The following is a 15,539-nucleotide window of genomic DNA, read 5'->3' as shown; positions in this document are numbered from 1 at the left end:
CCTTCTAATTTTTGTTGCATTGGTTACATTTGTACAAAACCTTTTTATTTTAATGTAATCAAAATTATTTATTGTACATTTTGTAATTTTTTCTAACTCCTGCTTTGTCTTAAAATCTTTCCCAAAGATCTGACAAATATACTTTTCTGTGTTCACCAAATTTGCTTATAGTTTCCTTCTTTATATTCAAGTCATTGACCCATTCTGAGTTTATCTTGGTGTAAGGTATGAGATGTTGATCTAAACCTAATCTCTCCCATATTTTGTTTTCCAATTTTGCCACAAGTTTTTGTCAAAGAGTAGATTTTGATCCCCAAAGTTGGGCTCACTGAGTTTTTCATAGACTGTCTTGCTGAGGTCACTTACCCCAAGTCTATTCCACTGATCCTCCCTTCTCTGACTCTTAGTCAATACCACATTGTTTTGATGACCACTACTTTATAATACAGTTTAAATCTGGACTCCTAGGCCACCTTCCTTCACTTTTTTTTAGATTATTTCCCTTGATATTCTTGATCTTTTATTCTTGAAATGAACTATGTTATAGTTTTTTTTCTAATTTAGTAAAAATGTTTTTTTGGTAGTTTGATAGGTATGGCATTACATAAATAGATTAATTTAGGTAGGATGGTCATTTTTATTATGTTAGCTAATCCTACCCATGAGCAATTGATGTTTTTCCAGTTTTTTAAATCTACTTTTAATTGTGTGGAAAGTGTTTTGTAGTTGTGTTCATATAATTGTTGTGTATGTCTTGGCAGATAGATTGCTAAGTATTTTATTTTGTCTAGGGTGATTTTAAATGACATTTCTCTTTCTAATTATTGCTGCTGCAATGTGTTGGATATATATATATATTTATATATATATATATATATATATATATATATATATATAAATGCTGATGATTTATGTGCATTTATTTTGAATCCAGCAACTTTGCTAAAGTTGTTGATTATTTCCACTAGCTTTTTAGTTAATTCTCTGGGATTCTTTAAGTAGACCATCATGTCATCTGCAAAAAGTGCTAGCTTGGTCTCGTTGTTGCCCATTTTAATACCTTCAATTTCTTTTTCTTCTCTAATTGCTACTGCTATTGTTTCTAGTAAAATGTTAAATATTTGAGGTGATAATGGACATCCTTGTTTCACTCATGATTTTATTGGGAAGGCTTCTAATTTATCCCCATTCCATATGATGCTCGCTGATAGTTTTAGATATATACTGTTTATTATTTATAGGAAAGGCCCTTCTATTCCTATACATTCTAATGTTTTCAATAGGAATGGGTGTTGTATTTTGTCAAAGGCTTTTTCAGCATCTATTGAGATAATCATGTGATTTTTGTTGGTTTGCTTGTTGATATGGTCAATTATGTGGATGATTTTACAAATATTGAACCACCTTTGCATTCCTGGTAAAAATCCCACATGATTATAATGAATAACCCTTGTGTTCACTTGCTAGAGTCTTTTTGCTAGTATTCTGTTCAAGATTTTTGCACCTATGTTCATTAAGGAGATGGGTCTGTAGTTTTCTTTCTCTGTTTTTGTTCTGCCTGGCTTTGGAATCAGTACCAAATTATTGTCATTAAAGGAATTTGGTAGAATTTCTTCTTTGCTTATTATGTCAAATAGTATGTATAGTATATGGATTAATTGTTCTTTTAATGTTTTATAGAATTTACTTGTGAATCCATCAGGCCCTGGTGATTTTTTTCTTAGGGAGTTTTTGATGCCTTGTTCGATTTCTTTTTCTGATATGGGATTATATAAACATTCTTTTTCTTCTTCTGTTAATCTAGGCAATTGATATTTTTGTATATATTCATCCATATCTCCTAGATTGCTGTATTTATTGCCATATAATTGGGCAAAATATTTTTAATGATTGCCTTAATTTCCTCTTCATTAGAGGTGATGTCTCCCTTTTCATCTTTGATACTGTTAATTTGGTTTTCTTCTTTCCTTCTTATTATTAGATTGACCAGACTCTGTCTATTTCATTTGTTTTTTCAAAATACCAGCTTCTAGTCTTATTTATTAATTCAATAGTTATTTTACTTTCAATTTTATTAATTTCTCCTTTGATTTTTCGAATTTCTAATTTAGTTTTCATCTGGAGATTTTTATTTTCTTCCCTTTCTAGTTTTTTTTTTAATTTTTATGCCCAATTCATTGACCTCTGCCCTCTCTAACTTGTTAATATATGCACTCAAGAATATATATTTCCCCTTTAGTAGTGCTTTGGATGCATCCCAAAGATTTTGGTAAGAAGTTTCATCGTTGTCATTCTCTTTGATGTAATTATTAATTGTTTCTATGATATTTTCTTTAACTAACTGATTTTGGAGAATCATATTATTTGATTTCCAATTTGTTTTTGGTTTGCCTCACCATGTACCCTTGCTAATAACTCTTTCTTTTCATCATGATCTGAAAATGTTGCATTCATTATTTCTGCTCTTTTGCATTTGTTTGCTATGTTTTTATGCCCTAGTACATGGTCAATCTTTGTGAATGTTCAATGTGCTGCTGAAATGGTCTCTTCCTCTTTGTTCCTATTTGTTTTTCTCCAAATATCTCTTAACTCCAATTTTTCTAAGATTTCATTCAATTCTCCTACCTCTTTCTTATTTATTTTTTGGTTTGATTTGTCTAGATCTGATAGAAGAAGGCTCAGGTCTACGACTAGTATAGTTTTAATGTCTATTTTCTCCTTAAGTTCCCCCAATTCCTCTTTTAGAAACTTGGATGCTATACCATTTGGTGTATACATGTTGATGACTGATATTTCCTCATTGTCTATACTGCCTTTTATAAGGATGTAATTAACTTCCCTATCTTTTTAACTAGATCTATTTTTACTTTGGTTTTGTCCAATATCATGATTGCAACTCCTGTCTTCTTTTTCTCATTTGAAGCTCAAAAGATTTTGTTCCTGCCCATAACCTTTACTCTGTGTGTGTCTGCCTTCCTCATGTATGTTTCTTGGAGAAAAAATATGGTAGGATTTTGTTTTCTAATCCATTCTGCTAATTACTTCCATTTTATGGGAGAGTTCATCCCATTCACATTCAGAGTTATTATTACCAGCTGTGTATTCCCCAACACTTTGATTTCCTCTCCTTGTCCTGCCCTTTCTTCTTTCATTATTTCCTTCTAAACCAGTGGTTTGTTTTTAATCAGTTCCCCTAGTGCCCACCCTTATTTTCTTCCCTTTCTCCCCCCTCCCTTTTTATTCCCTTCTTATTTTTTCTTTAGGGTCATTTTGAGTTTCCACACACACTTTCCCTTCCTAGTATGGCTTCCCTCCCCACCAGTCTATTAATTATCTTTCTCCTTCTCTATAGGGCACAAATAAAATCTCTGCCCCAGTAGGTCTGATTGTTCTTCCCTCTTTCAGTCAATTTCAATGCATGCATAACTTAAGTATTTCCTGTCTCCAACCTCTTTACCCTCACAACCTCTTCTCCCCCACTCCCACCATATGATTCTTTATGAAATAAAGTTTTATTCCATTTTGTGTCATTTCCCATTTCTCTTAATATTATTCTTTTTTTACCTCTAGTTTTATATATATTTATATGTACATGTATATGTCTTGACATTTTTTCCTATACAGTTTATCACTATTCCCTCTAAGTATACTTCTTCTAACTGTCCTGATGATAAAAACAATTTTAAGAGTTACCAATATCATCATTTATTATAGGAATATAAATCATTTGAACTTTTTGGGTCCCTTAAAAAAGTTTTGATTTTTTTTCTCCCTTTCCTAATTACCTTTTGATAGTTCTCTTAAGTTCTTTGTTTGGACATCAAATTTTTTGTTCAAGTCCAATCTTTTCTTCATGAATGCTTGAAGTCATCTATTTTATTAAATGACCAAACTTTCCCCTGCAAGAATATAGTCAGTTTTTCTGTGTAGTTGATTCTTGGTTGTAGGCTTAGTTCCCTTGCTTTCTGGAATATTATGTTCCATGGCTTCCAGTCCTTCAGTGGAGATGCAGCCAGATACTGTGTTATCCTAACTGTGGTTCCACAGTATCTAAATGACTTCTTAGCAGCTTATAATATTTTTCCTTGGTCTGGTAGTTTTTGAATTTAACTATAATATTCCTGGACATTGTCATTTGGGGATTAAATGTAGGAGGTGATCTATGGATTCTTTCAATCTCTACTTTTACCTCTAATTGGAGAGTGTCAGGGCAGTTTTCTTGGATAATTTCCTGTAGGATGATGTCCAGGCTTTTCCTTTTGTCATGATCTGGTAGACCAATAATTTTCAAATTGTCTCTCCTGTATCTTTTTTCAAGATCTGTGGTTTTGTCAATGAGGTGTTTCATATTTTCCACAATTTTTTCATTCTTTTGATTTTGTTTTATATATTCTTGCTGCCTTATGAAGTCATTTGCTTCTGGTTGTTGGATTCTGATTTTTAAAGATTGAATTTCATCCCTGTATTTTTGGTCATCCTTTTCCTTCTTGTCTTATTTTCCTTGTAGGTCATCTTTCACTTTCTTTGCCTCATTTTCAAGATGGTCATTTTTGGCTTCCAAGACACTATTTTCTTGCTTAAGATCATGTATTTTCTTTTCCCAATTGTCTTCAGCCTCTTTTGATTCTTTTTTTAGTTATTGAGTTAACTGAATTTTGAGTTCTTGAGTTAATTGAATTTTGAGTTCCTCCATTGCCAGTGTCCATTTCACTGGAGTTTCTGTATTTTTTCTTGGTGTTTCTTGATCCTCCTCTAATCCATTTGCTTTTGGTTCATTAGCTGTATAGAAGCTGTAGATTGTAATTTCTTTTTTATTTTTCTGTTGTTTACTCATATTTTTTTCCTTCTCCCCCCCCCTAATTGGCTGTAATCTTGCACTTTTGATTATTTGATCTGTGAGTTTGGCCTATTCAGTCCTGGGAGGGCTTCTTCTCTGCTCCTTTGACTAATTAGGTTAGTAGGCCCCGGGGCCAGATCTTCCTCAGCTGGTAGTAAGAGCTAAAGATGTGATTTTGGGCTACTTTCACTGCATTCTATGGGGGAGGTTGTTGGAGTTTCCCTGACCTCTGAAGATTTTTATCTCCTGTATTGATAAGATTAAGCCCAGGTGGAGTTGATCTTCTGACCTCTATGTGCCCTGAGGCCAAAACCCCAAGAAATAGGGGGAGGCAGTGCAAGATGGAGTCTTTGTCTGCCCTCTCTGGGCTTCTCCTCTAGCTGCTTCCTTGTCATCTGTGATCAAAGCTGTGCCAGCAAGGCATTCCCTCCAGACTAGTGCCCTTGCCAGCCCAGAGATTCCAGAATCTGCTGGAAACTCAGTACATTAGTTGGGGGAGGGGACCTAGGATCTTCCTTTTTCCTTTCCCCTCAAACTGAGAGTTCAATTAAATCAGCCTTTTTTCCATCACGTACCTTTTAAGTTTGGCTTAGCAGGAGCATCTCCCAGCTCTGTTCTGTTATCAGATTTGGTTTTCTGTCCCCTCGAAGCCCTTTGTCCTTGATTGGTGTCGAAGGGTTACAGAGGCCTGGAGCCTTGCTATTTCTAAGCCACCATTTTCCCAGAATGAACTCACATTTTTATAGAAAGTTTATTTCCATTTTGAAAATCACTAAGGGGAAGGTAGGTAACTCAGTGGACAGAGAGCCAGAACAGTAGATGGGAGATCATAGGTCTAAATCTTGCCTCAGACACTTCAACTCTGAGTGAGGTTGGGCAAATCACTTAAGTCCAATTGCCTTACCAGTCTTTTGCATTGGAACTAATAATATGGATTCTAAGACAGAGTGAAGGTTAAAATTAGGAACAAGATCATTTAAGTGATCTCAATAAAACCTCATAACCAATAAGGTACATACTGCAGGTAAAAAAATTTCCATTTTATAGAGTATGAAAGACCTGTCAATACTTACACAGTTGGCAATAATAATAATGAAAATATTGCAGAGTTTTTAAGGTTTTATTAGTTTTTATGTTATTTCATTAATAATTGTCTCAAGGGGTAGAGATTATGTCTCTTTTTTATATATAGTTTTAGTCCTTAAAACATTGTTCAGTACATGGTTTCTGATATTCATTCATTTCAGTTGTGTCTGATTCTGTGACCCCATTTGGGGTTATCTTGTCAAAGGTTCTGGAATCTCTTTCCTTTTCCTTCTCCAGCTCATTTTGCAGATGAGGCAATAGAGGCAAATAGTATTAAATGACTTGACTAGAGTTACACACCTAGTAATTATCTGAGCCCAGATATTAACTCATGAGGATGAATCTTCCTAGCTACAGTCTTAGCACATTTTTCAGTGAACCATTTGGCTGTCCCTACCATATATAGACCCCTAATAAAGTCAAACAACACCCTGTAGTAATTATTTTCCATGCAAGACAAAACAGTTGAAAACAACATAACAAAATAAAAAAATATACAAATAAATGAAGAGAGAGAGAAACAGAGAGACAGAGAAAAAAGGGAGAGACAGAGAAGAGAAACAGAAAAAGACAGAGACTGAGAGACAGACATATGGGAGAAAGAGAAGAGACAGCAAAGAGAGACAGACAAAGGAGTGGTGTAAATTAAAAAAAATAAGTTGATGTTGAATGAAGACTGAGTTCACAGAGATGAGTTAGTCATAACTGTGGTGTGTGAATTAGGGAGTAGATCAGTAAAAAATGGGAGTTAGTATTCCTATTTGGATTTTCTCTTATTTTAGAAATGGAAGAATATTTCACAATTCCATGAGTGGTCATGAACAATGCCAGTGAGAGAGTATATTTTCTCCAAACTTAAAATTCAAAATGTGTAGCTCCAGTTGTTTTATCCCAATGTCACTTACTTTTTATCCAGGAAGAGAACTGTTTAATATTCTACTCCATTCTCTACCACATAATCTGTTCTAACATGTAGCTTCCATTCGTTCTCTCTCTATATTTATCCACTATTCTTTTATTAAGTGTACAATTTCCAGCTTCTTCCACGTATACATTTTTTCGTTTATTAACCAAAGTTTATCCCATGAGGATATTTCTTCTTGTTACCTTCTTGATGTCATTACAGTGAGCATTTCATTAATTCTAATGAACTATTATTTTCTAATTTTTAAAATAATTGGGCAATCTCCTGACCATATAGAAAAGATAACAAATAGTTTTTCCTCCAACTATCACAACCTATTTGCCCTTATATTTTTTAAATGTATTTACCAGATTATCATATAATGGAAAAGAAAAGTTGTGACAAGTCAGTATACTTATATGGGGAAAAAGGTCCTTCATTGAAGTGTTACAGCTGTTTATAGCATATACAATTAAAGAGTGGTCTGAGACACAAGGTGGTTAAATGACTTAGCCAAGGCAACTCCTTCAGAAATATACTTAGAAAATAATTCTTACTGACTCATTCTTTGCACTGTCACACACTGTTCCTCTTAAGCTGTATAAAACCATATGCAGGATAGCAAGAAAATAAAGCAATCAAAAATAAAAAAAAAAAGTAGATAGCTCAGTGATAGATTCCCCTAATATCTTTCTATCTATATGTTTTAGTAATTTTTCAATCTCTCCTGTTTCTTTTGTTAATTTCTGGTGTCTTCAATGAAGTTAAAGGCCCATGGGTCTTAGCACATGGCATAGAGGTATATGGTTTATCATCATAGATTTAGAGCTTAAAATTTTATTAGTCATCTAGTTCAGTTCCTCATTTTATAAAAAAGGCAACTGATGCACCAAGAGGTTAAATTACTTGTTCAAGACCACACAAGTATTAAACAGTAGATTTGTGATTCTGGCATAGTTTCTCTGTGTCCACATTGACCCCCTTTCCACTCTATTGACTATCTTTAAAAGCGATAAATTGCAATATGGTAATAAAATTATATTCAAAACCAAATAGGTGACTATCTTTATTTTATCAGGTGAGCAACTCTCTTTTTGGCAGCAAAGAACTGGAAATAAAGAGTATGCCCATCAATTGGGAAATGGCTAATGATTATGGTGGAATACTATTGGAGGAAAAGAAATGACGAGCAGGTTCATTTTAAAAAATGTAAAACCTACATGAAATTATGAAGAGGGAAATAAGCAGAAACAAGATGATTTATGCACAGTTGTAGAAATATTGTTGAAAAATGACTTGTAATTCACCTCCAGAGAAAAAATCTGATAAATAGAAAAAAAAAACAAGACATAAAATTAAATATTTGTATATCGTTTTGGCAAAGATGTCTTCTGTAGTATGGGAAGAAGAATGAGGGAGAGATATAGCTGGAAATTTTAATGGAGTAAACTAATAAATTAATTAAAAACACAGATTTTAGAGTCTCTTTGAAGTCCTTCTATAAAAATTGATCTTTGTGTAATGATGTCCACTTCCCTGACATAGACTGTGAGCCCTTTTGATATCAGAGACTGTATTTGCCATACTTTCTACATATGGAAGCAAAATATGGAAAACTGGTGAAAATAAATTGTTAAGGAGCAGGAGGAAGAGGAAGAGGAAGAAGAGAAATATACTTAGGAACTGCAGGTTCCCACATCAACTCAGTCAGACTTTATCAATTTTTAAAAACACGTGCCTTCTGTCTTAGAATTGATATTAAGTACAAGGCAAAGACTGGTGAGAGATGGAATCTAAGTGACTTCCTCAGGGCAACACAGCTCGGAAGTATTTGAGACTACATTTGAAACCAGGACATCTCTTGTGTATGTCTGGCTTTCTATTCATTGAGTCACTAGCTCTCGCAGTCTTTTTCACTTTTAATCAGATTTAATTGTTTAGAACATCTGCCTGATATCGAGCCTAAATATTCTTCTTTGTAACTCTCTCCCACTACTTATTATTCTATTGTATTGTATTCAAGATAGTCATGATTCTCCACTTCCCATTAAAGTCTCATTTCAGGATTTATTCTATTGCAAATAATTGTTCATTCTTGAAGCACTTTGGTGTCCTATTTTATTAATGTATTCCAAATGACCAAATCATTGCCCTATTGTCACGCATTTAAGTTGATTGCAAGCATGTATTTCTTTAGGTTTCATATTTGAATGTTACTCTGAAATTCTTTGAAAAGAGGGCTCTAAAAATGATTATAATTTTCTGAGCATAATCTCAATAATAATATTATAGTGTCAAAGAGAATGATTATTATTTTTGTCTAAATAAATCATTTTACATATATGTACATATATTTATATATATACATATATACATATATATACATATGCATGTATATCCATATAAAATATTGTCTTGAATTTAGAATTTTTAAATCTTCACAAATATCATAGATTTCATTTGACTATACAATACATAATTTTAATACTGATTATTATACTATCCAATAATTACTCTCAGAAAACATAAGGTGAGACTTTGGCAACATTATTAAGTGTTTATTCAGAAATTCTAATAAATACTTCTTGAATTCAATTTGCATAGGACAATTAAGAAATTATACCAGGTGCACAAAAAAATACAGGATAATTCCCTTATTCTAACTTTTTAAACCCATTTCATAAGAACCGAGACCACTTGGTGACTTGAGATCAAGAATTCTTTGGCAAGATCTACTCTGGGGATATTAAAGCTATGATATCTGGACACTAGCACCCCTGAACTCCTAATGTTAACCCCACTGTTAGAAAAGTTTGTATATGAAGTATCTTGGATACTTGATTTCCCACTTGGATAAGGCTGATAATAACCTTAGAGCCAAGCCATTTTTATGATTAGAAAATATATTCTGCCTCTTTTACCACAACGTTAACATTCAATAAACAAGTTCATGAAGTTGGAGACATTGCTTGTCAGTTAGAGAGGATGCAAACATTTAATAGATACTTACAACGTTCCAAGCAATGTGCTTTATACTGTGGATACACAAAGGAAATCAGAATTTAATGAAAAAGAAAAGAAGCAAATGTACTTTGACAATATATGTAGAGTAGATAGACTTCTAGGTGTCATGTAACCTCATTCTTATTTCTAAGTAATATTAATTTAAAATTTTCCAGATTTCTTGTGAATATGATTTCTTAATATTCATTTTCTGATATTTTGCAATTAATATTCCTCTTTCTCCCACTCCTCTTCTCCTCAAACAGGCAGGTAATATGTCATAAGTTGTATATATGTATATCTATGCATGTATGTATATCTATATAATATATATTCACATAATACATATTTATATGTTCACCATGTTGTGAAAGAAGACACGTATTACTTGCAATAAAGAAAAAATTCAAGAAAAAATAAAGAATGGCATGTTTCAATTTACATTCTGACTATCTGGTCTTGCTTTGCTTCTATATTTACATATATAAATATGTAAATATACTTCTGCTATGAGTTTCTTAGAGTTGATCTGTATGTTTACACTATTGATAGTAATTAAGTCATTCAAAATTGGTTATCATGCATTATTCTTGTTACTATGTACAATGTTCTCCCTGTTCTGGTTACTTCACTTTTACATCATATAACTCTTTTAAGGTTTTTTGTGATCATCTTGTTTGTTATTTTCTATGGCATAATATTTCTGGTGTGTAAAGGGAACTCCTTCCTCCCAGGGTCATGAAATTTCTGCTCATCAGATCCAGTCCTAGGATCATGACTCAGAACTAAAGGTTATGGGTCCAGGTCAAAGAGACTTTGATTGTTGATGAGATGTTACAGACCAGCACACAGGGAAAGGAAATGACATGGGGAAAGAGGACAATTATAAAAAATGAGAACATAGAGGAGGAGGAGTCTTTTCTGAGGGTCTTTGGCTGGGGGTTTTTCTGAGATTCATTATTGGTGGCTCAGGCTGAAGACACTCTCATGGGACTGTTATTCCATTAGAAACTTATACCACAACTTGTTTAACCATTCCCCTGTTGATGAACATCCCTTCAGTTTCTAGTTCTTTGACACTACAAAAAGCTGTTATATTTTTATACAGGTAGAGTCTTTTCTCCTCCTATCTTTAGTCTCTTTGGAATACAGGCTTAATTGTGATATTGGTGGGTCAAAGGCTACACACAGTTTTATGGCCCTTTGGATGTTCTTCTATATTACTCTCCACATTGGTTTTATCAGTTCACATATTCACCAAGATTGTATTAATCTCAATTTTTCTACATCCCCTCCAACATTTATCATTGTCCTTTTTTGTCATGTTATTCAGTGTGATGTATATGAATTTGTAACTCAGAGTTGTTTTAATTTTCATTTCTCTAATAAATAATGCTTTCTTGCATTTTTATATGACAAAGATACTTTTAATTTCTTCAACTTTCAATTTCCTCTTCATATCCTTTGAATATATTGATCATTTGTCAACTGAGGAATAATGTGTTTTCTTATAGATTTAATTCAGTTCTCTATATATTTTAGAAATGAAGTTTTTGTTAGAAATTTGGATATAAATATTTTTCCAGTTTATTGTTTGCCTTTTAATTTTGGTTTCATTGCTTTTCTTTGTGCAGATAGTTTTGAATTCAATGTAGTCAAAGTTAACTATTTTATATCTTATAATGTACTCTATACTATTTTGACCTAAATTCTCCCCTTATCCATAAGTCTGATAGGTAAGCTATTGTGTGTTTTCCTAATTTTATTTCTATATCACATATCCATTTTGATTTTACCTTGGTATATAGTGTAAGGTGGTGACTTATGCCTAATTTCTACTATAGTGCGTTACATTTTTGTGAGCAGTTTTCGTCAAATAATGAATTTTCCCTTAAAGCTTGGGTCTTTGGGCATGTCAAACATTAGGTTACTATAGTCATTTACCATTACCTGTTGAGTGCCAAGTCTACCACAGTGGTCTTCCACTCTATTTCTTAGCCAGAAGCATATTGTTTTGATAATTGCAACTTTATAATATGGTTTGAGATCTGATATAGCTAAGATAATTTCCTTCATTTTTTTATTAATTCCCTTGCTGTTTTGGTTTTTTGTTTTTTCAAATTAATTTTATACTTTTTCTACTGCTGAGATAATTTTTGAGAAGTTTCATTAGAATGGCATTGAATAAGTAATTAACTTAGGACAAATTATAGTTTTTTTCTTACATTTACTCAGCCTAACCATAAGCAACTATTTTTCTCCCAACTGTTTGGATCTGACTTTATTTTTATGAAAAATATTTTGTAGTTGTGATCACATATGTCCTGTGTTTGTTTTGGCAGACAGATTCCCAGGTAACTTTATATTGCCTAGAGTTGTTTTAAATGAGATTCCTATTCCTATCTCTTGCTGTTGAACTTTATTGCTAGTATGAAGAAATGCTGATGAGTTTTATGGGTCTATTTTATATCCTACAACTTAGCTAAAGTTGTTCATTGTTTCAATTAATTTTTCTGATCGTTTTAGGTAGATGTCATTTACAATTTTGAGTAATATTCCATTTATTCCATCATTCTCTGCTATTTGTTAATAAGGATGGGTATTGTATTTTGTCAAAATATTTTTTTCTGTATCTATCAAAATAATAATTTGGTTTCTCTGGTTTTGTTTTGTTTTATAATTCTTGTGTTCAATTATATTGATAGTTTTTCTAATACTGAACCATCCCTGGTTTAAAACCTACCTCATCATGGTATATGATCCTTGAGATATATTGCTATAAGCTTCCTGCTAGTGTTGTGTTTTTAAAAATTGCATCAATATTCCTTAATGATGATGTTCTATGATTTTCTTTGTTTTTGTTCTTCCTGGCTCAGATATTAGAATTGTATTTGTGTCAGAAAATGATTTTTCCTCAGTACTTTTCTGAATGTTTTATCTAGTATTGAAATTAATTGTCCTTTAAATGTTCGGTAGAATTAACTTATGAATCCATCAAACCCTGGAGCACTAGAATCACGAAGACATTAGTTCATTTCAGTCACAGATACTTCCCAGTTGTTTGACCCTGGGCAAGACACTTAACCTCTAACTGCATAATAAAATGTTTCCCTGAGTCCACTGGAGAAGGAAGTGGCAAAGCACTCCAGTATCTTTGCCAAGAAAATCCCATGTATAGCTATGGTCCATGAGGTTATAAAGAGTCAGAAATTAATGAGAAATTAATATATGTACATCTATACAGGTGAAGGAATTTCCATGTGAATGTAATTATATATACATGTAGTCATAGGTATATTCACTACACACATGTATGTGTAATAAATACACAGTATTAGGGGAGGAAGGAATAAGAAAATGTCTCATTTTTAGAAAGTGGTGCTTTTTTTCAAAGGAAGACAGACTTTCTAAAAATCAGAGGTGAGGGAGTAGTACATTTCAGAAAGAGGGACATGATCAATATTTTCAAAGAATATTCCATTTCTATAAAGTAGTTTAGAAATACACTGAATTATATCATTCAGATGTTGTACCTAAGAAATGAGTGATCTCCATTCTCCTCCCTGGTTATGAGTAGTCACTTATCAGTATTTTGTTTCCTACCAGAACCTCTCTTCGCTCCAAGACATTCACCAATTACCACACATAGGTTTAGAAGATCAAAAGAGAGCAAGGGAAAAATAGCTATTCAAGAATAGCAAATTAATGACATTATTGTATTTTGCATGTTGTTATTCTAAAGAAATAGGGCCTATCATGGTTGGCTAGAGCTAGTCCAACCTATATAGTAAAGAGTAAGGGGGTTTGGGTAGGTACTTTTTTATTTCAGTTTTCACATTCTTCTTCCACATAGGCATGGATTCACAACAAAAAGTCTAAGCACCAGATGGATGTGTGTGTGTGTGTATACACACACACAGACACACACACACACACACACACATATATATATATATATTCTGAAATTCTTATACACACATGTACATATATATACATATGTATATATAAGAATTTCTGAATACAGTCTTTGTTCATTTTAGAAGAATATTTTCAGCTACAGAAGATGTCTTTGTTGTTACTGTGTGGTTGTTGTTTTTATTGATAGTGGTGGTGATGATGAGGTTGAAGATGATGATATTAATTTAATGAGAAATCACTTTAAATTCATTAACTTCCTAATTGTTTCCTTAACATCACGGTTCCTTGCACCATATATTAGAGGGTTCAGCATGGGAATGATTACTGTATAGAAAACAGAACCTACTTTGGCTGTAAGCCATGATTTTTTAGTATTGGGTATACAGTAGAGGAAAAGGACGGTTCCATAGAAGATTCCAACAGCTGTCAGGTGAGAGGCACAAGTGGAGAAAGCCTTATGTCTCCCTCTGGCTGACTGCATCTTCATAACAGTTACAAAAATAAAAATATAGGAAGTGAATATGACTATTAGTGTGCTCAGCATATTAAAATTACCAACTATGAAAAGTATCATCTCACTAAAGTGCTTATCAGAGCATGACACAGAGAGTATGCCAGAATATTCACACAGAAAATTATTGATGATGTTAGTCCCACAAAAAGATAAAACAAGGAGAGAGTAGGTGAAGAGTAAAGAGAAAAGTATGCCCCAGGAGTAGGCTGCAGCCATCAGCAAGGCACCACGTTTCTGTGACATGATAGTCATATATAAAAGAGGATTACAGATGGCTACAAAACGGTCATATGCCATCACTGCCAAAATGAATGTGTCAATCAATGCACAGTTAGCAGTAAAGAAAAATTGTATCATGCAAGTAGTGATAGACATTGTCCTATCTTCAGCAACTAAGTTTTCCAACAGTTTTGGTGTAACTGCAGTGGAGTAACAGAAATCTACAAAGGATAAGTGTTTAAGGAAAAAATACATGGGTGTATGTAATTTGGGGGTTAAAATAATGATTATAAGCATTCCAAGATTACTCATAACAGTGATCACATAGATGGCCAGGAAAATCAGAAAGAGAAAGATCTTAAATTCTGGGTAGTCAGAGAATCCCAAGAGAACAAATACGACTAGAGCACTCTGATTTCTGTCAGAGATCACCATGGCAATAGTTGAAGGCAGTTCAAAAACAAACCCTGAAAAACAGAATAATAAAATAAAAGGGACATAAACAATAGGGAAAAGGTGGGTTTGAATAAATGATAATTAAAGTAAATTTTAAGCAATTAAATATTTACTCTATGAAAAGCAATTTTTCATAGTGGAAAAATGCAACATTGAAGTTAAACATTGAACATAGAAAGTCATGTATTCTTGTCATATCTGTGACACATACTAACTTGTGATCCTGGATTAATCGCTTAATTTCTCAATGGCTCAAAGGACTCATTAATGCTCCAAATTACAAGCAAGATGTCAATCTACTTTAAAAAGAGTTGATTTAACAAATAAAGCTATTCATACCGATGAAGTTAGAGACCTAGTCATATAATGATGATAATTTACTTATAAATTTAGTATGTATCAAAAACCTATAACAATGTAGGGTTGGTAAGAAATTCATAAAGGTTAGATGAAGAAAGGTGGGGAAAAGATGTGTTCATGAATGAAGAGTCAGAGAGAGAGAGACAGAGAGAGAACAGAAGGGAAGGGAAAGGAAGGGAAGGGAAGGGAAGGGAAGGGAAGGGAAGGGAAGGGAAGGGAAGGGAAGGGAAGGGAAGGGAAGG

General features: G+C 33.1%; 1 protein-coding gene across 1 annotated transcript; it reads right to left on the bottom strand.

The window, feature by feature from the left end:
• Positions 1-13,983: 13,983 nt before the first annotated feature.
• LOC123251966 (olfactory receptor 5D18-like) lies at positions 13,984-14,916 on the bottom strand. Its single transcript, XM_044681305.1, has one exon. The coding sequence runs from the start codon at positions 14,914-14,916 to the stop codon at positions 13,984-13,986; it is 933 nt and encodes a 310-aa protein (XP_044537240.1).
• Between the last annotated feature and the right edge of the window lie 623 nt (positions 14,917-15,539).

Source organism: Gracilinanus agilis, chromosome 6 (assembly GCF_016433145.1).
Source record: "Gracilinanus agilis isolate LMUSP501 chromosome 6, AgileGrace, whole genome shotgun sequence".
In the NCBI taxonomy this organism is placed as follows: domain Eukaryota; kingdom Metazoa; phylum Chordata; class Mammalia; order Didelphimorphia; family Didelphidae; genus Gracilinanus; species Gracilinanus agilis.
This window is presented reverse-complemented; position numbering and strand designations above follow the sequence as displayed.